Source organism: Drosophila sulfurigaster, chromosome 3 (assembly GCF_023558435.1).
Source record: "Drosophila sulfurigaster albostrigata strain 15112-1811.04 chromosome 3, ASM2355843v2, whole genome shotgun sequence".
In the NCBI taxonomy this organism is placed as follows: Eukaryota; Metazoa; Arthropoda; class Insecta; order Diptera; family Drosophilidae; genus Drosophila; species Drosophila sulfurigaster.
Genome location: NC_084883.1, coordinates 2,524,280 through 2,548,596, shown reverse-complemented (window position 1 = coordinate 2,548,596; position 24,317 = coordinate 2,524,280). Strand labels below are relative to the sequence as shown.

Sequence of the window (24,317 nt, the reverse complement as noted above, 5' to 3'; positions counted from 1 at the left end):
TATTCCTCGGATTTGGCAGATTGTCATGTTTTCATCAATTGATAGCAAAATTTAGAGTTAGATGTATTTATTCACTATGTTTAAACTATTTTTTGTTTATTTGTATTTATTCTTATACCTAAAAAGTATGAACATATGCGAAATCCGAGGCTATTAATGATTATCTAGCTTTACATCAATCTAATATTTCGCAGCAGTTTGACTTTAGCCAATGGGATTTTCCAGAAGACCGCATTTGGTTGCATAAATCAATCGTTAATATTGCTTGGAAGATTTGCGCATTTGTGCCACTAATTGTTTTCGGATTATATGGCAACTTTATTCTCATCTATCTGATTGCCACAACGCGATCGCTGCGATCACCAACTAATTTAATCATAGCCAATATGGCAACCGCTGATTTTTTCACCCTGCTCATCTGCCCGATTATGTTCATGATCAATGACTTCTATCAGAACTATCAGCTGGGCAGCGTTGGCTGCAAGATGGAGGGCTTCTTGGTGGTTGTATTCTTGATCACAGCTGTCCTAAACCTCTCGGCTGTTAGCTACGATCGTCTGACTGCCATCGTGCTACCGCGAGAGTCTCGTCTAACACTTCGAGGTGCTCGCATCGTGATCATTTCTACTTGGCTGGCGGGAATACTGCTTTCATTGCCTCTGGCCATCTACAGGGTCTACAAAGTGCGTGTGTGGCGCAACTTTACGGAATGTTATTGCAAGGAGAACACCAAGATATTGCCTAAGTATTGGTATGTGCTCATCACAGTCTTAGTGTGGCTGCCTCTTGGCATTATGCTAATCTGCTACACGGCCATATTTATCAAGGTGAGAATTCTTTAATACCCATTATTAGCACTTAAGGAACTGAATTCTTTCCCAGCTGGATCGCTACGAGAAGCGCGTCTTAAGTCGTGAGCATCCGCTGACTGTGAGCTACAAACGCAGCGTAGCCAAAACCCTTTTCATTGTGGTCATTGTCTTTGTGGTGCTTCGCTTGCCGTTCACCATTTTGGTGGTGCTGCGTGCCAAGTATTATAGTACCGAGACGACGGTTGACAATGGCATACAACTCTTTTCGTACATCGCACAGTATCTTATATTTGTGAATGCAGCCGTCAATCCCATCATCTATGGCTACAGCAATGAGAACTTCAGGAGGGCATACTATCAACTATCATGGGTCAAAAGAAGGAAAGTGAGTCGGGAGCATCGTTGTTTCTACTGCGATTTCATAAAGCGCAAGAATGTTCAGTCAAAAACAAATGTCGAACGGGAACCAAGAATAGATGAAAGGGAGACGACGAGCAAGGCAACTAAAAGACTGGAGCAAACATCATGCCAACTTTACGAAAATACCGATCATTCATTAAATCAGCAAATCGATGGAGAAGGTTTCATTTAGGCTATGCAAGTTTTCTTCTGTCGACTATAAAATACCTACTTATTGCATATACAAGCATTACAGACTACTTTTTTAGGCAGATGTGTCCTTTTCTACCAAATTACTAAATTAAGTATATATTCTTTTAATAAAAGACGACCTGAAAAGGGTAAAAACAAGAGAGAAAGCTACAGTCGAGTGTGCTCGACTGGAACGTTGTAACGCTGTAACATACTTCTATTTTTATTGCGTCTAATTATATGGAAAATAACATTGGCCAAAACCAACATCACGAGTTATAGAGCTAATGAAGATTAATAAGTTAAGCATTCCTATTTTGACCTATTTTTCAAAACAAGAACAAAATTGTAAAATATGCAACTTAACTTTTAAACTGTTATAAGCCCAATATACACCTTTGACGCTGCTAATTACCCAGTATGTATGAACCGTTACCTATGAAAAATATTCTCCCTCTCTCTATCATCCCGTCGCAAGTCGCAATTTAGTTTGCGTTTGTTCTTTAAGAGCTCGCAGCACGTGTTAAGTGTATTCTTTGTGTTTTCCATTAAAATGTGTCGTTTATTATTTATATTAATATTCCATTGTACGATATGGATGTGGATCACCGCCTTTGCAGTGCATTTCCAGGAAAGTTATCCCAGTTACCGACTGAGTTCGGACTTGGATGCGGAATCGATGCGACTCCACAAACGTGATATGCAGCAATTCTTCGACAAAGGTTTTTGGTTTTTTTTTTTTAACAATAACAATTTATTTATTATGAAATTCTCAGACTAAGCCAAACAACTCAGATTTCATGTAGCCAGTGCCGTGGGCCTCCAAAAACTTAATGAATTGGCCCATGTTCATAACGCCTTCGTCGTTGCCATCATCGCTGGCATTAAAGAGCTGCTCACTGAACTTGTCGAAGAAACGTTTTCGCTGATGCTGTTCCGTTTTAATCAAGGTAATCTTCTGCCAGCGCAGCGACTTAATATCCCGCCAGTATTGCTGCACTTGCTCCGGCTGACCCTCAACGCAGATGATACCCGGTTTGCCGGGTCGGCTAAATCCGCTGAGATCCAACTGGCGGGCTTGTCGCACTATCTCCTGTCTCTTGGCACTCGACTTAATGTGATGCGAGTAGATCCAAAGCCTTTCCAAACTTCCAGCCTTTGGCTGCTCCTCTTCCAGCTGCTGATTTTCTAGTTCACTCTCCGGCCGCAACATTAACGTCTCAATGTGCTCCTGCAGCCAAGTAAGAAGTTGGAAAATATATGCTTCCTCAGCGTCACGCTGCTCCGCCAAATGTGCGTCAATGTCGGCCTTGAGGCGCTGCTCCTTCAGTTTGCCCAGCAACGTGGTGTGCACAGTAATCCTAGCCAGCTCCAGCCGGGGATACAAGTGTGGCAACTCAATACGCACGTCCACACAAGCTTTGCCCGAAATGGACAGCTTTATGATGTACTCGAGGTGGGAGCGCAGCACAACAGCATCTGAGGCCATAAACTCATTGAAATCCGCAACGACGCCGGCGTCGAGCAACTGCAGCTCGCCGGCGCCGCAGTAAATGGAGCTAAGCAGCTCGAGTTCCTCCAGTTGCTGGCCAATGCAACGTCGATAGCTTGCCAGCTCCATGGCAGGCCAAGGCTGGCGAAAATTGAGAAAGAGTTGTTTGCTTTAGTCTCAGACCTCTCACGAATCGGCTTTTACTAAATCCTAACGTATCCCCAATCTTCTAGCCAGCTACAGCTTCAATGGTCTCGTGCGCATTGCCTCGGTGCCGGTGCCCTTTCCCCTGGACATTTGCATGCTGCAGCTGCCCACGGTCAAGTATGCGACAGCGTTGCACAAAGATGCGACGGGTGAGCGACATTTTGCCGTTTATGTGTGGCGTGAGGCTGAGAAGGATTACGCACTGCTGCATCAGCAGGCGGCACCAAAGGCTGTGGCATTGGACTGCCTTAGCTATGCCGGTCTGGGCTATGTGGCACTCAGCTACAATCACACCGAGCCCGTGGATCAGGCCAGTGATGGGTCCCCCATCTATGAGTTGTCGCCGGAGAGAAGCATGCGAACAGTTCAATACTTTGCTGAGTTGCGATTGCGTGGCATGTACCTGAGGATTAGCAGCCAGGAGTTGACACTGCTGCAGGCTTATGAAGCTGACAGCAGCAGCAAGAGGCAGCAGCGTTGCCCCTACTTCAAGTGGAACGGCGGCACATTCCGACGCCTTGGCTCCATTCCCTGCAACAATGCCCGACGCCTGGAAGCATTTGGGATTGACTTTGCCGACTTTGTGGCGGTGGCCAACTATGCGAACGCCAATGGACGCACCTCGACATACTCGGAAATCTACAAGTACGATGTTAGTGCACGACGATTTGAACTCTTTCAACGACTGCGCTCCAATGGCGCCGTCGATGTCAAGTACTTTAGCCTCCCGGTGAACGAAGTGAGTCGACGACACTTTTTAATACTTGGCAATACGGTGGCAGGTGGTGGTAATGGAATTGGCCGGGCCAAAAGTGGAACACCTGAGGAAGCGGACACTGTGATCTATGTCTATGACAAAGGACAATTTGTGCCCTATCAGCGCTTGAGTTTCTATGCTTTGGAACGCTTCCTACCCGTCACGGTGAGTACAATGCAGTGACTGTCAAACTGTGAGACATCAGTTTTGTTTTTCAAAAGCAATATTCAACCCCGCATGGCATAGAGTGATTGTGAAATAATTGTGCTCTCCATTTTTAGAGAACAAAACATAATTAAATGTGACAAAGCAACTGGGGAAGTGCAGCTGCACCTGAAATATTTGCTACAAATTGTTATTATATTGCAAGTTTTATTATTCAATTATAACTAAACTGTCAGAAAGTATAAAACAATGGTTATTGTTTATGTTAAACTTAAAGCTCGTATTTATCTATTTTTGTAATTTATTAAACATGTGTTGCTAATTTGCAAAATAATACTCAAATTTGGTTGCTTCTACATATGTCTTATCATAAATCCTATTTTCTATTCTTAATAGTTGAATATTAGGCACCTCAATTTATAGTTTTCTTAATAGTTCAGTCATTTAACTATTTTATTAATGAATCACATGGATCAAAGTCTAATTTCAACTCATATTTTGTCTTTGTGTACAGCATGTAATTTCAGAGAAATTTCTGCTTTTGGTGGCCTGCAATAAGCAGGATGTGAAAATCTATAACCTTAATGATTGGAAATTCGAAGAGTCAACGGTGCAGTTTACCGAGGGCGCCTTAAGTCGAGGCGTGGCACGCATGCGCAGCTATGTGGAGAATGAGCAAAGTTACCTGGGTATGTTTTTTCACTTCCTTGTGTAAGCGATATCTTATGATAAACATTTCTGTTTGCAGTTATTGCCAATGAAAATATGGTCGCCAACGAAACAAACATATTTCAGCCACTCTACAAGCAGGACGAACATGCCAATGTCCTGCGACAGGAAATCATCGACTGGGCCCGCCAGCAAACAAAGCGATTGGAGAACATGAATGTGGATCGATTATTTAAAGCTTTGCAGGTAAGTTCGAGTATTTAATGCAAATTACATTGATCAATATTGATTACTCAGAAAAAGCTCAAGGATCGAAATCAGAAAGTGCGAGATATGCATGTGAAACGTGTGAACACCAAAACTGTAAGTAATCTAACCAATTTTTAAATGCTTATAGCAATACCTAATCAGTTAAGGTTAAACAAATAGAACTAAAAATCTTAGAGCCTAACTAAGGAAATCAAACGAGATACAAACTAACGAAAGCTAGCAACATAGTGTTAAATACCCCGAACAATATGAATATGATCAAATCAAAATGAACATATAATTCAAATTGCAATCTATCAAGTTTATTATCCAATTACATGACGTGACATGCATTACAAAAAGAGCCTCAATTTTTAGAATGCTGTAAAATATATTGAACACAATTTATTTTTGATTTGAAAATAGAATTCCTCTTTAATTTTGTATCTTGCATACACTTTCATACCTTACGTATGTGAATCTCTTACACAGTTCGTAGATGTAGAACAGCACCTTTCAACAAACTATTGGGATGCCTTGCGCTATGCAAAACGGGCTCTAGATCTACTAGATCAGCATGCAGCTGAGGCTCAACATCAACCAGTAAAGCGATCTGTCAAATCGCAGCAGAAGACGGAACACAAATTCGACGAGATAACAGTGGGCACTCTGTTGGTGCACGAGAAGTTGCAAGCAAAACGCATTAATGGAGTCGACCCAAAAAATCCCACATATGAGCTAGTTAAAGCGGACAATGTTTACGTTAGTGAGAACTTAAAGGAAGTGACCGGAGAGGAACAGCAACGTCCTGTCATAGGAGAGCTGAACTTGCAGGAACTCCAAATTGATGGCAGCCTCAATAGCCTCAACTGGACGCAGATGTTACAACAAACGCTTAAGCGTCGGGGCAGTGAAGTGCAGTTCATAAAAGCTAACGTGGACATTAGCAACCTAAAGGCGGAGGCGATTATGGTCAATAGCAATGAGATTAATGATCGTCCAGTCAGTCAGCTGATATCCATCGATGGGGGTGATTATATTGTGCAACAAGATGTACAATTCGCTCAGCCCATTGAAGTGAACAAGCTGCAGATCAATCAGCGTCTGAATCAAATACATGTGAACAAGCAAAGCTTTGATGTACTGCTCCATGAAGCGAATCATACGCAGATTATTGAGGGTGCCAAACAATTCGAGAATATCCAAGTACTGGAGCTCATCACCATTGCGGTAAGCAAGAAGTTACATAATCGGGGATTCCCCATCTTATCAAAGTTTCTCTTCTACAGGGTCAATTACTTGGAGCTGAGCTGCGTGCCATGTCGCCCATGAAAGTAACACATCAGACAGTTCAGCTGCAGGGTGACTTTGTAATCAATGCAGATGTGACCATTGGGCAGCTGCTTAAAGTGCAGGATTTACTCGTGGCATCGAACAGCGTGCGTCCATCCACAGCCATGACATTGGAGCAGGCGTTGCGAGTTGACCAACAACTGGATGATATTAATCTGCGTTTCGAGAAACAGTTAAATGCCAATGATACGCAACTAAGCTTTATCAATGCGCTGGACTTGCAACAGCTAGTGCAGCTGAATGTGGATGAAGTGCAAGTAGTCGAGGGTGCCAAGCTATGGCCACAGGGTTTAACAATACTGAAAGGCTTTGCCGAGGTTAACATATTGAATGGCATTGCTGTGGATCAGCTGTCGCAGCAGCTGCTGCTCAAGAGTAGCAATCAGAGCCTCAAATTTCCTATGCAACTTTCTAGCATAGACGTGCCTCAGCTAATTGCCACAGAACTACAGTTGAATCAATTGAAATTTGACGATTACATGCGACGCACTGGCGACCAGCACATCAATAGCAACTTGTATGTGAATGAACTACACGCTGACCAGGTGAATGTGCTGCAACTTCACATGCATGGCACGCTATTTGGCCACCACCTGGAAGAGCTCTACGAGCAGGGAGCACAACGACTGCGCAGTTGGCAACTGCCAAGCAACTTCAATGGCACTATCCATGCACGTAACGTGTGGCTGAAGGGGCACATCAATAATGTGAGCATTGCCCAACTGGAGCAGCAGCTGCAGCAACTGGCAGGCAATATTAAATATGTCGGGGACTTTACCTTTCGCCATCCTGTCAACATTAGCGAACTGAGCTTTAGTGGCCCTTTAAATGGTATTCAGGCACAGCGTTTTGGACATTGCTGGTTGGAGACAAGTGGCGATCAGCAGTTCACAGCAAGGCAGACTGTGGCTGGTGTGGCAAGTGAGCAGAACGTTGTGCTCCAGGGCAGACTGAACAACTACACGTTGGAACAGCTGGTCGGCGATACTTATAGATTGAATGGCTCGGAGCAACTGCAAGCTGTGAAGTTTGGTCAGTAAGCAGTTGGTTAATTAACAAAGCTGATTATGAAATGCAATATACTTATTTATTATGTAGTGAATCCAATTGTGCTTTCGCATTCAATTAATGTGAAGCGTGTCAACGGACTACGAATACCAGAAGACATGATGTACACACAAGTTGGAGGCTTCCTGCCAGTTCCCGTCCAGATTAACGGCAATCTTGTTGCCTCCTCGCAACTATGCAACGTGAGCAACCTGAATGGCTTTCATCTACCAGCGCTATCGCGTTATTTAAGCGGCGATGCAGCCTTGAATACGCTGCACGTCGAGCAGGCGCAGTTTGGCGGGATTCCCCATTATGACACGCTGAATGGTCGACGATTAAAAAATGTGTTGAATGAGATATGGCTGGACAACGAACATGTGGAATTGAAGGGCGTACAATTGGACAATGCCAGCTTTGAGGGACTGTTGGAGTTTGAGGTGAGTCAGCAGAATGTGAAAGCGCAGTTTTAAGCACACATCTCATTGTTATAGGGCACTCTTAATGGTCTGCATGTGGAGCATATCGGTCAAAATTATTTCAGTCGAACGCGCAGTCAGCGCCTCGATGTGCCACTAAGTTTCGAGCATGACGTCACTTTTGCACAACCGCTGGCAGTGAAACAAGTACAGCTACTACGTGTCAAAGATGGCGCACTTGTTGAGGGCATAGGGTAAGTGGTCGTAAAAGCGATTTGTTGTAATGCGGTATCAAATTTCACTGCATTTGTTTACGCGCTAAAAACGGTTTTGCAAGCATTGAGCAACTACATAGACACATACACATGCACACTCGAAACTGTAACGCACACACACGCACAAGGTAAAAATCAGCTGTGCGCTCTAATATAGGCAGGTGAAATTTCTGTACACGTTGCAATTGCAATTGAACACACCGACCAAACGACACATTCACTTTAGGTATAATCTACATTTTACCTTATGTTTGCTGCAGTTTAATTTAATTTAAATGCACTTTCTACTGGCAGGCAGTAGCTTCCAAAACTGTTCAACAACACACTTCAGGTCAAGAAAAACAATAGTGGCTAAAGTGCGATGTGACCAAGGTTAGTTTTTAAAATACACAAATTCATGACTTAGCATATACTAAATTATTCAATTGTTCTGCTGAGCGCGAAAACAAGTGCTCTTTAATATTTGATTATTTTGAAGTGTAATAATTGATTATGCGAAGAAACAAAATTCAATTCACTTTTAAACTAATTGATAGATAGATTGATAATTTAATAGTACAATTTCTGCAAGAAATAAGGTAACAAAAACAAGTAAAGGAACTTTTAAAACGTCGAACAGTCTGATGCATACTGCATTAGTGTCGATTTCAGGGCTAACGAAAATTCCGAAAGAAGCTTCACAAGTTGGGAAAATTATTTTGCATATACATATATATAACAAAATATATATAATTGGAATAATTTGATTTTGATTCAGAGATATATATTTATATATCCTATAAATATAAAGCAGCTCGAGTATGCGAAGAGTTTGGTCGATAGCCTGCAGCCGATAACAACAAAATACGTTACTTTCAAACCAAATTATCAACAAAAATATGTATCGATAATAAAAATAGTTTGACTTTCAACAGCAACGGCTCGCTAGATTTGAATGATTTCGTGTCAAACACATTAAAAACTGCCGGAGTACACAATATAACAGGAAAATGGAATATACCTGATGCGATAGTGCTGGGTGATTTGAATAATGTGTTAATAAATCAATTAAATTTAGTCGATGATGTTCTGCGTAATGATACAAACGAAGTGTCTGTGATCGGTGCACCCAAAACTGTTGAAACCGCCACCATCCAACGTCTTTTTGCAACAAATGCAAGCACTGTTGCCAAAGTCCCCGTTGCAAAGTGGGTCAATGATTCTGTGTATATATATGGAAATCATAGCATATCTGGTAAAACGATGATATACACACTGAACCTTTATAATGATCTGGAAGCAAGAGGAACTATTAATGGCATTCGCTGGCAATCAGACGAGCTGCTACTTTGTGATCAGGCACAGCAAATAGCAGGCTCATTGCTGATAAATAACTCGCTACCCCATGACAATCGAATACTGAGCAATAACATTAAAGAACTCTGGGTAGATCAGATCAATGGACTAATGGTTGAAGAGCTGCTAAAGAACAAGGCGCATAATCGACCCAATCTGCATGTTGCTGGTCAACTGATTTTCACAAAGCCACTTGCCGTTGCAAACTATGAGCTGGGCGAGATGGCTGCTAATGGCATCAAGTGGAAGCGTGGTGCAAGCTCAAATGCTGTCGAGGATTGGCAGCAGCTCGGTCAGCACGTGGATGCAGTGCAGCAGCGTCTCAAAGGTAAAACAAATTCCATATGTACATACACATTAATAAAGACAATAATAATCCATGCTCTTCAGAACCATCGTTTGTGTTGGAGAGCTTTAAGTTGTTGCAACAGATACCGCTGAATGCGACCCAAGTGGAGGTAATCAGCCAGAATACATTGGCCATTTGGCACACAAACAGTAAAGGAGTGCAGCAAGTCGATAGCTTTGAGTGGCACGAGGCAGATGGAAGATTCAGGCATAATCCAAGTAAGTGGGCTATGGTGCATCTTTATTGATTTATTATTATATTTATCATATAATTTATGTATTCATGTAAACGCAATGAAAATATGTTGCAACTTACAAACTAAAATGACATGAATTCGATGAGAGGGCATGACAACCAAAATGGGAGATTAATAAACGCGATGAGTTCAAACACGGTACAACTTTTTAAAACCGATCTCTTACACTACATTTGATCTCCAATTACAAAGTTACAAATCAAAATACCTGTGTACATAATTGACTTACAATTACAAAGTTGTAAATCAAAACGTAATCAAATGCTTAGCGTATTTTCGATAATTATGAATGTGGGTGACAATGGATCGATGGATGAATCTTACACATAACATATGCTTAAATAGGGAACAATTCTTTAAAATTGTTGGATTAATGAAATGCTTACAAATCGTCATAAAATGTCATCGAATTAAATTAAAATTCAGCTCACTACATGACTACATTGTCTAACTTCTAAGCTGTGTAGGGAGTAGGGAGTCTAATCGACCAATTGTGTGGGGTTACTGCTCCAGCTCATCGCTTTGCACATCAACAATGGCACGCAGAATGCCCAGTTCCAATTTGGCAGCAGCGCGTCGTGAGATTCGGTTCATCACATTGGCCACATACAGACCGAGTGCCTCGTGGCGACCCGAGTTGCATAGATTCTTAAAGAATGTGGGCGGCAGCGAGTTATCAAAGTTGCCCAAATTAATAATCTCTGGTGTGGCATTCGTGGCATTTCCTTTGCCGGAATCGAAAATGATTTCGTTCTTAAATTCCAACTCCTCAATGTGCGGCGAGAAGCCATTGGTACTGGCCACCGATGTGGATGCCACAGTTGCGCCTGTCGATGAGTTGGCACCTCCGCCTGTTCCGCCACCAATCATGTTGCCATTGAGCTGCTGTGCGGCAGGTATAGTTATGATATTAATGCCTGGCGGTGGAGATTGGTTGCTCTCACGTTCCTTCTTAACCTGCAGCAATTGGGCGGTGGTTGTGTGGACCACACTAGCTGTGGCACCGCCCGCAGTTGCTGGCTCTGGATTTGCACTACTGTTGCTGTTGCCAACTGCCTGTTTGATGCTGGAGTTTGTCTTCATCACCTTCTTGTGTACCGTCGAGCTGGCGCATTCATCCGACAGCTTACGTTTAACTGCCTCCGGCAGTTGGATTGTTGTGCGTCCGCCTGCCGAGACTTTGTTGCTGGGCTGCTGTTGTGCGCCCGTAGACTTTTGTCCAGCACCTGAGACGCTCGAGCTTGGCGTTTTTTTCAAAGTGATTCCTTTCTTTTGAAGTGCAGCTGCTGCCGCTGAGACTGCGGATGACTGTGAGCTGCTGTTAGTAGCGCTGGAGCGTTGCGGATTACTGGCCATTGTGTTGAGTAGCTTCTTTTCCTCGAATGCTGGTCGCGGGGTATCCACAATGGGTTTCGCATACGATTTGTGTTCATCTTTTTCCGGTGTGCCACCGGTGCTATTCGATTTGATTGGACTGTCGCCATCTGAGCTGGCGGAACCAGTCGAATTCGAAGGCTGACCGTAGCGTGGCGGTGTCGCTCTCGGCGAACAATCCTCATCATCTTCTGGCTCCTGCACTTCTAACATCTCGTACACCTCCACCTCCTCCATGGGCAATGGTTCTCTTTATATGCAGAGTAACAATATATTCATATATTCTATTTAATTTCACATTGTTTACTCACTCTTCTGTTTTTTGGCGCCGCCTTGTGCTCCTGGTGAATCTTTTGCATTAGGCCAAACAGCTTCCAGCCAGAGTTGCCTTTCAACTTCTCCTGCTCATATTTCTTTTGCAGCACAATGAATATGGAACGCGACTCGTGCACCGTCAATTTATTCAGACGTCCAATGCGCGCCCAAGCCTCATCTTGCTCTTGTTTGGTTGAGCCCGGATTGTTTGGATGCAGCGCTTTCTCCTTGGCAATATCGGCCAGGATCTTATCCAGCTGTATAGCCATATTAGTCAACGACTTGCGACCTGTTTTTTGTGTATTTTTAATAATTTTGACGGCTTTCTATTAATCACTTTTTCGCACAATTTCACACTCTATTGTAGCGTTTGCGCCGTTTCTGCTTCGTTTTGCAACTTCGCTTTTTTCACGTATGCGGCGTCTTCGCTGCTGCCGCGACGCTGATTTGGCGGAAAAATAATTGGGAGGTCTAGACACGTTTAGGTGCAAGCGACAAGATGGCTAACGACTATTTTTTTTGCTGTATAAATATTATGCGCACACTCTGTTACTACATGGTTAGTATTTCAAAATTGAAACCTCCAACCTTTTAAATATTTAAATGCAATGCATGTTTCGTTATTGACAATTATTATTTATAAAAGTTTAGTATATTTTTAAAAATGTATGATAAGTATATTTATCTCACTCATCATGCGGTAGGAACGTGTCTTCAAAAGCGAAACCGGTTCAAAGCCGAATGCAAAAATTTCACATTGTGTAACACTAAAAAACTAACAGAAGAGCAAAACAAACTCAGCAATAATGCCATGTTTAATAATTATAGGCTTTGAATTCCTTGCTATGCAAAAAATATTTAAAAGAAATTATAATTATATTGTAAGAAATTCCATTTGCATTGGATGTTTTCTAAATAGATTTATTATAATTTGCAGTTACAAACTGTCAGCATATTTATTTAAAAACGGATGCTTGGTATATTCTTTGGACCTCATCACGCGAAAGCGAAACCTGTACAAAGCCAAATGCAATAACACAAAATCGTTGTGCAACACTGAAAACCAAACAAATGACTAGCACAACAATAAACACAAAAATAATGGCATGTTTAATATGATTTTGCACATTTACGCTAAGGGCACCACAGTAACATCCATCAATGGTGCCAAACACTTAACTATCTCCAATTGAGTACCATGCAGCGGGTTGCTCACCACGAAGGGAAATTCAGCCATCCCATAGCATGCAGCCGCATATTCTCCCAGCCGATTGACGGCAATCACAGCACCCGAAAAGTCCTTGTGATGCTTGAGGATGCGTTGAACGCTTGCCTCCGCCGCCTGTGCCGGAGTTTTGCCACTGCGCATGGCCTCGACAGCCAGCAAAGTGGGCAGAAAACGCATCATAACGTCCCCATCACCAGTGGCAACTGCAGCTCCTGCTTCGTTGTCCGCATAGCCGCCTGCACCGGGAATCGGTGAATCACCTACACGGCCAGGTATTTTGAAGCGTGCTCCATTGGTAGAGGTGCCTACATGAATTTGCTGCTGCACATCGATTGCAATCATGCCGATGGTGTCGTGATTCTTGTGACCCATTTGAAATTCGGTGCGTGCTCGATCTTCCTTCCAGCGGGTGGGGGGCGTTGCCTGCGGCTCGTAGGGACCACACGAAATCCTGGGATCTGGATGCACATCATGCCAAAAATTTGGTTGACAATTGCCATCCTTCCAATGCTGCCACATGAGTTTCGATTCGGGGGTGACCAAAGTCTCAGGCCGGAATCCCATTGACTTGGCAAACTCTGAAGCCGAGTTGCCCACCAGCAACGTATGGGAGGTGTGCTCCAACACATGACGCGCCACCTGAATGGCATCCTTAATTCCCTGCAATCCAGCCACAGCGCCCACATTCATTGTAGCCCCATCCATGACGAGGGCATCCAGCGTGGTGTCGCCCAGTTCATCCGGCGAGCCGCCATAGCCCACGGTGCCATCGCATTGCAGCTGCTCGCACTTGGTGCAGCCTTCGACAACAGCATTGCGTGTCTGTCCCAATCCGCCCTCTGATTGCTGGAGAATGCGCCAGGCAAAGGCATTGGCATCCGTGAAGTTCCAGGTGTTTATGACCATGGGCAGCAATTGGCTCCTTCTGCTGGGTTTTGTTGTCGCAAGCACAACATAAGTTGGATTGCTGCTGAATCCCCATTTGTGGGCGGGAATTGCTGTTGAGTTAAAGCTTCTTCTATAGGTAAATCCCCGGCCGGAGTAGGATGAGGAAGCTACTGTTGTGATAGCTGCCCAGCAGAGCAGTCCGATAAAAAAGCGTGCCATCTTAGATGAACCTTCTTTGTCGCTCGCTCACTAAATGCAGCTGCTTTTGAATAAAGCGCAAATAAGCTAACCCAACCTTTATTTTGTCTTATCTGCCTTGTTGGTATATTCGCGAAACGAAAATAGGTATATTTCTATATGCTAAATTGCAAAAAAAAATGTCAAAAAATATCCACAAATTTATGGAATTCTGTTTGCGGTACATTTAAATTTTGATCTAGATGTCAAAAATTTTAATATTTTCTTTTATCGGAAAAGTGTTCATATTACTTCGCAAGATTATAGATTAATTATATACATATAGTACATATGTAAATAACTTTTTAGATAACATTTTTCAACTCTTTCTATCGAAAACCCGAAGCTTTTTTAGGCGATTTTATACCCGCTACACATTCTAGTATTAGAAATTTGTGTCGGCAGGAAATGTATGTAACAGGTAGAAGGAATGCCTTCTTATAATTCCTTCCGACCTTATAAAATATATATATTCTTGATCAGCGCCAACAGCCGAGACGATCTAGCCATATCCGTCTGTCCGTATGAAACACTGGATCTCCGAGCAACAGTATTTGTTATATTTGCACGCAGATCAAATTTTTGCCAAAAATCGAATAACAAGCACAGTTTTAAAGCTAGCGTCGCGAGTTTTGGTAAATACAATAATAACTATGGTAATTGTGATTTCTGATTTGGTTGCGATCAGATAAAAATTGTAGAAGTTATTAAAGAAATACTTTTGTATGGGCACAAACTCCTACTTTCTAGGTGTCTTTTATACTTGGCTGACAATCTGGTATATTTTGCACTCTTTAATATGTCTTCAATGCAGTACCACTTCAATATACCAAGTATGCAATTTGACATGTTTTTTAGTATTTTGTGATATATTGTTGTGGTAGATTTTGAGAATATTACCGCAATATTTTGCCTATATTTAAAATGGGTAGCGGGTATCTCATAGTCGAGCACTCTCGACTGGAGCTTTCTTACTTTTTTTATCATCGCAATATATATTAATTACGTTAGGTTATAATATGTTTAATATTATAATTATCTATTGTTCAACACAATATTTTTTAACTTTATGTGCTTAAAAACAAAACGATGTTAAACTTGGTTAAAACTTGCAATTATTTCTAAATAAAAATTACTTTTTATTAACGTTTTTCGTTAGCGGCGTTATGGCTGTAATCTGTTTTCCTGCTTAATCGTCGCTAGTAGACTCCACGTTCTCCGCCTGCAAATTCTTGAAAGTGGACACGGATATTTGGTGACATCACACAGTAACATTCACCTATTGTGTCAAACACTTAACTGTCTCCACTTGAGTACCTTGCAGTGGGTTGCTCACCACAATGGAAAAGTCAGGCATCCCATAACATGCAACCGCATATTCTCCCAGCCGGTTAACGGCAATCACAGCCCCTGAAAAGTCCGTGTAATGCTTGAGGATGCGTTGAACGCTTGCCTCCGCCGCCTGTGCCGGAGTCTTACCACTGCGCATGGCTTCGACAGCCAGAAAAGTGGGCAGAAAGCGCATCATAATGTCCCCATCTCCAGTGGCAACTGCAGCTCCTGCTTCGTTGTCCGCATAACCGCCTGCACCGGGAATTGGTGAATCACCTACACGGCCAGGTATTTTGAAGTCTAGCCCATTGGTAGAGGTGCCTACATGAATTTGCTGCTGCACATCGACAGCAATCATGCCGATGGTGTCGTGATTTTTGTAATCCATTTGATATTCGGTGCGTGCTTGATCTTCCTTAAAGCTGGTGATAGGCGTTACCTGCGGCTTGTAGGGACCACACGAAACCTTGGGATCTGGATGCACATCGTGCCAGAAATTTGGTTGACAATTGCCATCCTTCCAATTCTGCCACTTGAGCTTCGATTCGGGGGTGACCAATGACTCCGACCGGAATCCCATTGTCTTGGCAAACTCCGAAGCGGAGTTGCCCACCAGCAACGTATGGGAGGTGCGCTCCAGAACATGACGCGCCACCTGAATGGCATCCTTAATTCCCTGCAATCCAGCCACAGCGCCCACATTCATTGTAGCCCCATCCATGACGAGGGCATCCAGCGTGGTGTCGCCCAGTTCATCCGGCGAGCCGCCATAGCCCACGGTGCCATCGCATTGCAGCTGCTCGCACTTGGTGCAGCCTTCGACAACAGCATTGCGTGTCTGTCCCAATCCGCCCTCTGATTGCTGGAGAATGCGCCAGGCAAAGGCATTGGCATCCGTGAAGTTCCAGGTGTTTATGACCATGGGCAGCAATTGGCTTTTTTTGCTGGGTTTACTGGTCGCAAGCACAACATAATTTGGATTGCTGTTGAATCCCCATTTCTGTGCGGGACATGCTGTTGAACTGGGGCTCCTTCTATAAGTAAATCCCCAGCCGGAAGAGGATGAGGAACCTACTGTCGTGATAGCTACCCAGTAGAGCAGTCCGATCGAAAGGCGTAGCATTTGAAATGTATGTACTTTCTTTGTTGCTCACTCACTGAATACAGTTGCTTTTGAAAAAAGCGCAAATAAACTAACCCAACTTTTATTTCGTCTTATCTGCCCTATCACGCGGTAATTAAAAGCGGTAATCTGCTTGGGGCACAATTCAATTTTAATCTAGATGTTAAAGATTTTAATATTTCCTTTTATCGGAAAAGATTTAATGTTACTTCGCAAGATTATAGATTAATTATATACATATGTCAATATCATCTGTTTTGAACAATGCATTTGAATCATTGATATACAATTTTTTTAACGGAATACAAAGGGAAATTAATCTACTGTACAACAAAATATTTGATAATATTTTTCAACTCTATCGAAAACCCAAAGATTTTTTATACCCGCTACCCATAGTGTAAAAGGGTATGATCACATAGCTCTCAGAGACTATAAGAGATAGAGCAATAATTTTTTTCGACAGCATTTGTTATGTTAGCACACAGTTTAAGTTTGTTTCAAATTTTTGCCACGCCCAATTCCGCCCCCGAAAATAAAAAAAAATTGAACAACAAGCTTAATTTTAAAGCTAGAGTCGCGAATTTTGGTATATACAATAACTATGTTATTTGTGATTCCTGATGTGATTGCGAACTGATAAAAATTGTGGAAGTTATTAAACGCCTGCTACATGGTCGCCTATATTGGTTTGTGTATGCATGTTTAGCAACGCAGATAAACACGACAACAATTGCTCGTGTCTTAGATTTTTAGAGTTAAATAGCGGCTTCATAAGCACTGCGATAGTTCTGGTGGTAAAGTGCAAGCCCAACGTGTTGTGGTGTTCGGGTTCGACTCTCGGTCGGTAATACAAGAATTTTTTTTTGTTTTTTTAATGGTTTATATTTTTTTTTATTCCCTTTCAAGCTTACTGATAGAAGTAAGAACTAATCGCGCATTGATTTTTAATGACTTACATTTTTTACATTTAATTATTAAAACGAAGCCGTAAATTTTTTTGCAAACACTATTTAAAAAGAAGTTTGAACTTTTAGATTTTGTTTTTTACATTTTTCAAATAACAATAACATCTCAGAAAATTAAATAAAATTAAAATAATACAATTATTATTATTAAAAGTTAAATTATTTATCTTTTAAAAAAATATTGAACTTTTAATAATAATAATCTGGTATATTGTGCCGCATATGGTATATTTTGAATGTGGTACTATAACGATACAACAAATATACCATTTGGTATATTTTTAGTATTTCGGTAAATTTTTTTAAAATAAAAAATACACCAATATTTTGCTTTTATTCAAAATGCGTAGCGTGTATCTCACAGTCGAGCACACTCGACAGTAACTTTCTTACTTGTTTTTATTTTGTTTAATTTTCTTCTAAATTGGCAAGTCTTTTAAATGGTATTTCTCACAGAGTATGAACATTTTTAATTAATTTAAGAATATTGAAATTAAAAAATTAAAATAAACAGGATTCCGTATCTTATTTTGTTAACACCTATTACAAAATGCTTTGAATAGCGTCCAATTCTTCTGATTCATTAATATCCGTGTACTTTTAATTTCCGGTATTTTTTAGTAAGAACTCATGGGGAAGTACATAATTATGGCAACATTTTTCATGCCTATGAAGTCCATACCTGTTTTAATACATATACATATAAAGTTAATATTTAATTTATTTTATTTCTATCAAAATTATTTAAATTCAAAACTAACCTTATATGCAATATCGCATTTAATGTTTTTTGTAGTAGTAGTTTTTTTTAATCATATTCATTTGTGAGAATATACGCTCAACTTCATCGTTCGACCATGGCAGGGAAAAGATTTTGAGCGCAAAATCTAAAACACTAAACAGTAAATTTTTGAAATGCCGTTAGCTTTTCAAGACAGTGAAGTCAAGTACAACATAGTAGTTCATGTAATCGAACCATTGAGTTAAGTACAAGTTCCGATTTCATTATGAACTATTAATCGCAATTTTTGCAGTGAATGGCAAAAAGGGAAAACTAAATAAAAATTTAAAATTGCTATAAAAAAAAATAAAAAGTTGCTAAACTTATAGCTAATAGCACTTAAAAAAAAAAAATGTTCAAATTTTTTGAAAACTTGCTAGATTTAGCAACTAAATTGCTAAGCTGGCAGCACTCTGCGCTGCTTCAAGAACTTGGAGTATCGACAATGTTGATTCGTCATACATATGGGTAATTCCATCTTTACATTGAAAATAACATAAACTGAAATAAATTAAAAATAAGAAAAGTTTATTTTTATAGCTCTGGATAAGTACTCTAATTAGAGCTACGAATGGTTTTGGAATTTTCTTTCTATTTTGTTTTCTGTTGTGATAATTTCAAAATTTAACCAACTCGAACGCAAAACCAAAAAAATGAACGAAATTATATATTTTATCGGAAAACAGATCAAGTTCCTAAAATCAATCTTAGCTCTAAATAAAGTGCTTATCTAGAGCTTTAAGAATAACATTCACTTATTTTTAAAATTGTTTCAGTTTATGTTATTTCCACTGCAGTGCACTGTAGTCTCGCACGGGACAAATTTCGCCATGGAATTACCCACATGTATTATATGGTTAGTTGTAGTACCACATCAATATACCAAATATACAATTTGACATGTTTTTTTTAGTATTTTGTGATATATTTTCAGAATTTTACCGTAATATTTTGCCTATACTCAAATTGGGTAGCGGGTATCTCATAGTCGAGCACACTTGACTGTAGCTTTCTTACTTGTCTTTATCATTGAAATGGATATTACTTACGTTAGGTTGTAATATGTTTAATATTATAATTATCTGTCGCTCAACACAATATTTTTTAACTTTATGTACATAAAAATGATGAGCATGTCATCTATGTGGTGGCTCCACAGTTCACTAGGCTCTGGCCACAAAATTTGTTGTTAAAACATGCAATTATTTCTAAATAAAAATTACTTTAAATTTACGTTTTTCGTTAGCGGCGTTATGGGTGTAATCTGTTTTCCTGCTTAATCGTCGCTAGTAGACTCCACGTTCTCCGCCTGTAAATTGTTGAAAGTGGACACGGATATTTGGTGACATCACACAGTAACATTCACCTATTGTGCCAAACACTTAACTGTCTCCACTTGAGTACCTTGCAGCGGGTTGCTCACCACAAAAGGAAATTCAGACATCCCATGACATGCAACCGCATATTCTCCCAGCCGATTGACAGCAATCACTGCACCCCAAAAGTCCTTGTAATGCTTGAGGATGCGTTGTATGCTTGCCTCCGCCGCCTGTGCCGGAGTCTTGCCACTGCGCATGGCTTCGACAGCCAGAAAAGTGGGCAGAAAGCGCATCATAATGTCCCCATCTCCAGTGGCAACTGCAGCTCCTGCTTCGTTGTCCGCATAGCCGCCTGCACCGGGAATCGGTGAATCACCTACACGGCCAGGTATTTTGAAGTTTAGCCCATTGGTAGAGGTGCCTACATGAATTTGCTGCTGCACATCGACAGCAATCATGCCGATGGTGTCGTGATTCTTGTAATCCATTTGATATTCGGTGCGTGCTTGATCTTCCTTAAAGCTGGTGATAGGCGTTGCCTGCGGCTTGTAGGGACCACACGAAACCTTGGGATCTGGATGCACATCGTGCCAGAAATTTGGTTGACAATTGCCATCCTTCCAATTCTGCCACATGAGCTTCGAATAGGGGGTGACCAATGATTCCGGCCGGAATCCCATTGACTTGGCAAATTCTGAAGCCGAGTTGCCCACCAGCAACGTATGGGAGGTGCGCTCCATAACATGACGCGCCACCTGAATGGCATCCTTAATCCCCTGCAATCCAGCCACAGCGCCCACATTCATTGTAGCCCCATCCATGACGAGGGCATCCAACGTGGTGTCGCCCAGTTCATCCGGCGAGCCGCCGCCGCCCACGGCGTGATCGCATTGCAGCTGCTCGCACTTGTTGCAGCCTTCGACAACAGCATTGCGTGTCTGTCCCAATCCGCCCTCTGATTGCTGGAGAATGCGCCAGGCAAAGGCATTGGCATCCGTGAAGTTCCACGTGTTTATCACCATGGGCAGCAATTGGCTTTTTTTGCTGGGTTTTGTTGTCGCAACCACAACATAATTTGGATTGCTGTTGATTTTGTGTGCGGGACTTGCTGTTAAGTTGGAGTTTTTTCTATAGGTAAATCCCCGGCCGGAGGAGGATGAGGAAGCTACTGTTGTGATTGCTGCCCAGCAGAGCAGTCCGATAAAAAGACGTAGCATTTGAAATGTACTTTCTTTGCTGCTCACTCACTAAATGCAGCTGCTTTCGGATGGAGCGAAAATCAAATAACCCAACTTTTATTTTGTCTTATCTGCCCTGTTGTTATCACGCGGTAATTGAAACCGAAATTCTGTTTCCGGCACATTTAAATTGTAATCTAGTTGCCAAAGATTTTTATATTTCCTTGTATCGGAAAAGATTTTATGTTACTTTGCAATATTACAGATTAATTATATATGTCAGTATCATCTGTTTTGAACAATGCATTTGAATCATTCATAACGGAAAGCATATGGAAATTAATCTGCTATACAACAAATATTCGATAACATTTTTCAACTCTATCGAAAACCCAAAGCTTTTTGAGGTTTTTATACCCGCTACCCATAGGGTAGAAGGGTATTATAACTTTATGCCGGCAGGAAATGTATGTAACAGGTAGAAAGAGGCATCTCCTACCCCATAAAGTATATATAATATATTATTGATCAGCGTCAACAGCCGAGACAATCTAGCCATGTCTGTCTGTCCGTATGAAAAACTGGATCTCAGAGACTATAAGAGATAGAGCTATAATTTTTTCCGACAGTTATGTTATGTTTGAACGCACATCAAGTTTGTTTCAATTTTTTGACACTCCCACTTCCGCCCCCGCAAATCAAACAAAAATAACAAGCGTAACTTTAGAGCTTTGGAATTTTGGTATATACAATAATAACTATAGTAATTGTGATTCCTAAAAATTTGGTTGCGATCAGATAAAAATTGTGTAAGTTATTAAAGAAATACTTTTGCAATACTATTTACTAGGGGTTTTAGTTGCTTTCGCCGATAATCTGGTATTAGGTTATAATATGTTTAATATTATAATTATCTATTGTTCAACACAATATTTTTTAAGTTTATGTTCTTAAAATGAAAGCGAAAATTTTTGTTTTCAACAATTCGTTAAATTTGACTAGATTTGTAGAACAAAATGTAAACTTGAACTAAACATATATTTGCTTTATTCCATTAAAGCTGTAGATATTGTTATTGTTTACAATACAAGCAACAAAATCAACTTCTTGTTTGTTAACACTTTCAAAAAAAAGGAAAGTACACTTTTCTTCCGTTAAAAAAAGCTAGACTCGGCAACACTGATGCGAAAAAATAAGTGTTGCCGAATAACACCTGCAATATATTGCTGTTATTGTTTTGCAGCCACCCCACAACTAAAATTATTGACAGCACAGGAGAAATGGAGACAGCGCTTTGGGCAACTGGCGGATAACTTGACATACATCTGCCTCTTGCAGATGCAGTCGCTAGATTGTCTGGCCACCCAAAGCGCCAACGAAGCACTTGTCATCCAATGTCTCGGAAACGATGACAGTATCGAGTCCCGGCATGTGATCTCAACACGAGAAGTGAAACAGTTGGCAACGGTCGCTAATAACAAGGATTCGATTGTGGCGCTGCTTACATACAATGCTGTGGAATTATGGCGACTATGCACAAATGGCAGCAGCGAGTTGCAGCAAAGATTGCCATTGACGCAAGCTAAGCAGATAGCCGTTGCTCGACACCAGAAGCAAAATTACTTGGCCATTCTTACTGCATCCCCAGCAGCCGGCATTTATATTTACAGGTGAATCTAAACAATCGAAATATGCAATCGAAAGTAATAAATTTCCAACTCTTTCCAGGTCTGACAACTTTATCGATTTCCAATTGGAACAAGTCTTTGATTTGGATGCAACGTCTGAACAGCAGCGTCAGCTGAGTTTTGTGCAGCTACAGCAATCGCAGGATCTCCTGCTGTGCTTATCCAATGCGTCGCCGATGCATTCGTTGCGCATCTATCAGTACAATGGCATTGCCGGTTTCCAGCAGATTCTTGGAGATACCACTTTGCCAATGGCAAAATTTATGCAGCCAATTGAGATGCCTTCGAAACGACATCAGCAGTTACTAGTGCTGGTCAATGATGAGCATGGCATCTATGTGGTGGCTCCACAGTTCACTAGGCTCTGAGCCACAAAATTGGTTGTTAAAACTTGCAATTATTTCTAAATAAAAATTACTTTTTATTAACGTTTTTCGTTAGCGGCGTTATGGGTGTAATCTGTTTTCCTGCTTAATCGTCGCTAGTTGACTCCACGTTCTCCGTCTGCAAATTCTTGAAAGTGGACACGGGCACGTATGTCACCAGGGTGTACAGTTTGTTGGGTGAGTCCTCATCGTCGTTGCGGCGACGGGCAAGACGCACACGAACGCGGAATGGCGTCGATCTGGTTGAAAACAAAATGTTATTTGCGGTGTATAAGAGGGGGTAATTGATGTGTATATTTACCTGATACCCTTGGACCAGATGTGCTTGTTGAGGCGGGTGTCGATGCGAACATCGTTGGTGCCCATCTCACGCTCGGCAAACTTGCGGATCTCCTTGATGGCGCGGGGCGCACGCTTCTTGAAGCCAATGTTGTGCACACGCTTGGCCAAGTGAATTGTGCACTCGCGGGTGACGACTTCGTTGATCGCCGACTTGTTGCGTTTCTCACCCTTTGTCTTTGCCATTTCGCTAGTGCAAATTCAATATCCTGTTTTCAATAAACAATGCACATTCATTTTAGATCCATTCAATACAATACACAAAATGAAATATCAAAACACAAGAGCAACTTTTGGACGCCGGTTAATCGCAATAAGAGTTGAGATCCCCATTATATTGAGGCAGCCAACTCTACACGTGTATGTGTAACATTGATTTTCATACATTTCAATTCATTTTTAAAGGCGTAAATTGCGATGTTTTCTGATTATATTTCGGGTAATAGACAAAAAACCCACCTATAGGAAATGAAAGTTTGACGTAAAAGAATCTGTCAGTCATTAAGTGCTGGCAAAGTCAGTTGAAAGAAGTAGTGTTGGTCAACAATGCCACATGCAGCCCTGTAGTTCACAGCTGATTTTGACAACTAACAGCTGATGTGCCGCAATGTAAATAAATAAACAATGCTTGTAACTGCGGGTAAAAAATGTTTTCTTCTGTATAAATTTAATTTAAATTATAATTTGAATTATAGTGCAACTGTTGAGCGTTGGCTTGCTTTGGGGTGTGACAAACCCGTTTATTCGACTAGGCAGCCAGGGAATCGAAACCGTCGTAGACACTGGATCTAGATATAGAAATTTCCTCGCAGAGCTGCGAATGATTGGATCACGTCTAAGTTACTGGATACCATTTGGATTAAATCAGTGTGGAAGTTTATTATATGTGTGGACTTTGCAAAGTGCCAATATTACCATAGCCGTGCCAGTCGCTAACTCGTTAAGTTTTGTTTTTACCGCTATAACTGGATATTTGCTAGGCGAACAACAACCCGGCAAAAGTGAGTGAACTAATCCATAAAAATATTCTCTTTTTAATTTACTATTTTTGTTGCAGACATAATAATTGGCACGCTACTCATCTGTTTCGGCAGCACATTGATAATATGTGACAAGATTCAGCATGAACAACAGATTCAGATTATTCCATTTTATGAATAGTTTAAATTAACGTTTTAAACACGA

General features: G+C 41.2%; 10 protein-coding genes across 11 annotated transcripts in view; 3 read left to right on the top strand and 7 right to left on the bottom strand.

Annotated features, from left to right (window-relative positions):
- Positions 1-1,435, top strand: part of LOC133842907 (neuropeptide FF receptor 2) — a 1,755-nt gene extending 320 nt beyond the window's left edge. Inside the window, exons 2-3 of the mRNA XM_062276202.1 lie at positions 198-827; positions 883-1,435. Of these exons, the coding sequence (XP_062132186.1) occupies positions 198-827; positions 883-1,404 (1,152 nt within the window). The 3' untranslated portion in view covers positions 1,405-1,435. The remainder of the gene's footprint in view (positions 1-197; positions 828-882) is intronic.
- LOC133843325 (uncharacterized) overlaps positions 1-8,407 on the bottom strand; it is a 13,281-nt gene extending 4,874 nt beyond the window's left edge. Inside the window, exon 1 of the mRNA XM_062276831.1 lies at positions 8,281-8,407. The gene's annotated coding sequence lies outside the window, so the exon portion shown is untranslated. The remainder of the gene's footprint in view (positions 1-8,280) is intronic.
- LOC133843319 (uncharacterized) lies at positions 1,957-23,048 on the top strand. Of its 2 annotated transcripts, XM_062276821.1 has the most exons (13): positions 1,957-2,125; positions 3,129-4,024; positions 4,539-4,713; positions 4,773-4,939; positions 4,991-5,056; positions 5,435-6,172; positions 6,232-7,327; positions 7,394-7,782; positions 7,837-8,015; positions 8,951-9,699; positions 9,762-9,938; positions 21,963-22,389; positions 22,448-23,048. In XM_062276821.1, the coding sequence occupies exons 1-13, from the start codon at positions 1,957-1,959 to the stop codon at positions 22,773-22,775; spliced, it is 5,556 nt and encodes a 1,851-aa protein (XP_062132805.1). In that variant the 3' UTR covers positions 22,776-23,048. The 2 variants fall into 2 exon arrangements, with proteins under 2 accessions (XP_062132805.1, XP_062132806.1); XM_062276822.1 differs by lacking the exons at positions 21,963-22,389; positions 22,448-23,048 and adding an exon at positions 12,603-13,976.
- LOC133843326 (RWD domain-containing protein 2A) lies at positions 2,129-8,404 on the bottom strand. Its single transcript, XM_062276832.1, has 2 exons — positions 8,281-8,404; positions 2,129-3,036 (listed from the first exon to the last, which is right to left on the bottom strand). The coding sequence occupies exon 2, from the start codon at positions 3,022-3,024 to the stop codon at positions 2,176-2,178; it is 849 nt and encodes a 282-aa protein (XP_062132816.1). The 5' UTR covers positions 3,025-3,036; positions 8,281-8,404; the 3' UTR covers positions 2,129-2,175.
- LOC133843335 (uncharacterized) lies at positions 9,940-11,936 on the bottom strand. Its single transcript, XM_062276842.1, has 2 exons — positions 11,658-11,936; positions 9,940-11,598 (listed from the first exon to the last, which is right to left on the bottom strand). Exons 1-2 carry the CDS (start codon positions 11,932-11,934, stop codon positions 10,478-10,480), a joined length of 1,398 nt encoding a protein of 465 aa, XP_062132826.1. The 5' UTR covers positions 11,935-11,936; the 3' UTR covers positions 9,940-10,477.
- On the bottom strand, positions 11,907-14,146 carry LOC133843320 (putative N(4)-(beta-N-acetylglucosaminyl)-L-asparaginase GA14866). The gene has a single exon (XM_062276823.1). It carries the CDS (start codon positions 13,998-14,000, stop codon positions 12,795-12,797), a length of 1,206 nt encoding a protein of 401 aa, XP_062132807.1. The 5' UTR covers positions 14,001-14,146; the 3' UTR covers positions 11,907-12,794.
- Positions 15,134-16,566, bottom strand: LOC133843321 (putative N(4)-(beta-N-acetylglucosaminyl)-L-asparaginase GA14866). Its single transcript, XM_062276825.1, has one exon. The coding sequence runs from the start codon at positions 16,471-16,473 to the stop codon at positions 15,298-15,300; it is 1,176 nt and encodes a 391-aa protein (XP_062132809.1). The 5' UTR covers positions 16,474-16,566; the 3' UTR covers positions 15,134-15,297.
- On the bottom strand, positions 19,425-20,973 carry LOC133843322 (putative N(4)-(beta-N-acetylglucosaminyl)-L-asparaginase GD10667). Its single transcript, XM_062276826.1, has one exon. The coding sequence runs from the start codon at positions 20,756-20,758 to the stop codon at positions 19,589-19,591; it is 1,170 nt and encodes a 389-aa protein (XP_062132810.1). The 5' UTR covers positions 20,759-20,973; the 3' UTR covers positions 19,425-19,588.
- Positions 22,805-23,728, bottom strand: LOC133843332 (large ribosomal subunit protein eL31). Its single transcript, XM_062276839.1, has 3 exons — positions 23,592-23,728; positions 23,095-23,341; positions 22,805-23,032 (listed from the first exon to the last, which is right to left on the bottom strand). Exons 2-3 carry the CDS (start codon positions 23,316-23,318, stop codon positions 22,879-22,881), a joined length of 378 nt encoding a protein of 125 aa, XP_062132823.1. The 5' UTR covers positions 23,319-23,341; positions 23,592-23,728; the 3' UTR covers positions 22,805-22,878.
- On the top strand, positions 23,645-24,317 carry LOC133843331 (transmembrane protein 234 homolog). The gene is made up of 3 exons (XM_062276838.1): positions 23,645-23,772; positions 23,828-24,133; positions 24,190-24,317. The coding sequence occupies exons 1-3, from the start codon at positions 23,757-23,759 to the stop codon at positions 24,291-24,293; spliced, it is 426 nt and encodes a 141-aa protein (XP_062132822.1). The 5' UTR covers positions 23,645-23,756; the 3' UTR covers positions 24,294-24,317.

Bases quoted from the DNA above. Each gene is read 5' to 3' on its own strand.
- LOC133843319 (XM_062276821.1), top strand. From the start codon at position 1,957: ATGTGTCGTTTATTATTTATATTAATATTCCATTGTACGATATGGATG. The intron at 4,025-4,538 runs GTGAGTACAATG...CTTTGTGTACAG, and splicing joins AACGCTTCCTACCCGTCACG to CATGTAATTTCAGAGAAATT. The intron at 4,940-4,990 runs GTAAGTTCGAGT...TTGATTACTCAG, and splicing joins GATTATTTAAAGCTTTGCAG to AAAAAGCTCAAGGATCGAAA.
- LOC133843320 (XM_062276823.1), bottom strand. From the start codon at position 14,000: ATGGCACGCTTTTTTATCGGACTGCTCTGCTGGGCAGCTATCACAACA.
- LOC133843335 (XM_062276842.1), bottom strand. From the start codon at position 11,934: ATGGCTATACAGCTGGATAAGATCCTGGCCGATATTGCCAAGGAGAAA. The intron at 11,599-11,657 runs GTAAACAATGTG...GCATATAAAGAG, and splicing joins GCCAAAAAACAGAAGAGTGA to AACCATTGCCCATGGAGGAG.
- LOC133843331 (XM_062276838.1), top strand. The intron at 24,134-24,189 runs GTGAGTGAACTA...TTTTTGTTGCAG, and splicing joins CGAACAACAACCCGGCAAAA to ACATAATAATTGGCACGCTA.
- LOC133843332 (XM_062276839.1), bottom strand. From the start codon at position 23,318: ATGGCAAAGACAAAGGGTGAGAAACGCAACAAGTCGGCGATCAACGAA. The intron at 23,033-23,094 runs GTAAATATACAC...GTTTTCAACCAG, and splicing joins ATCTGGTCCAAGGGTATCAG to ATCGACGCCATTCCGCGTTC.
- LOC133843326 (XM_062276832.1), bottom strand. From the start codon at position 3,024: ATGGAGCTGGCAAGCTATCGACGTTGCATTGGCCAGCAACTGGAGGAA.
- LOC133843321 (XM_062276825.1), bottom strand. From the start codon at position 16,473: ATGCTACGCCTTTCGATCGGACTGCTCTACTGGGTAGCTATCACGACA.
- LOC133843322 (XM_062276826.1), bottom strand. From the start codon at position 20,758: ATGCTACGTCTTTTTATCGGACTGCTCTGCTGGGCAGCAATCACAACA.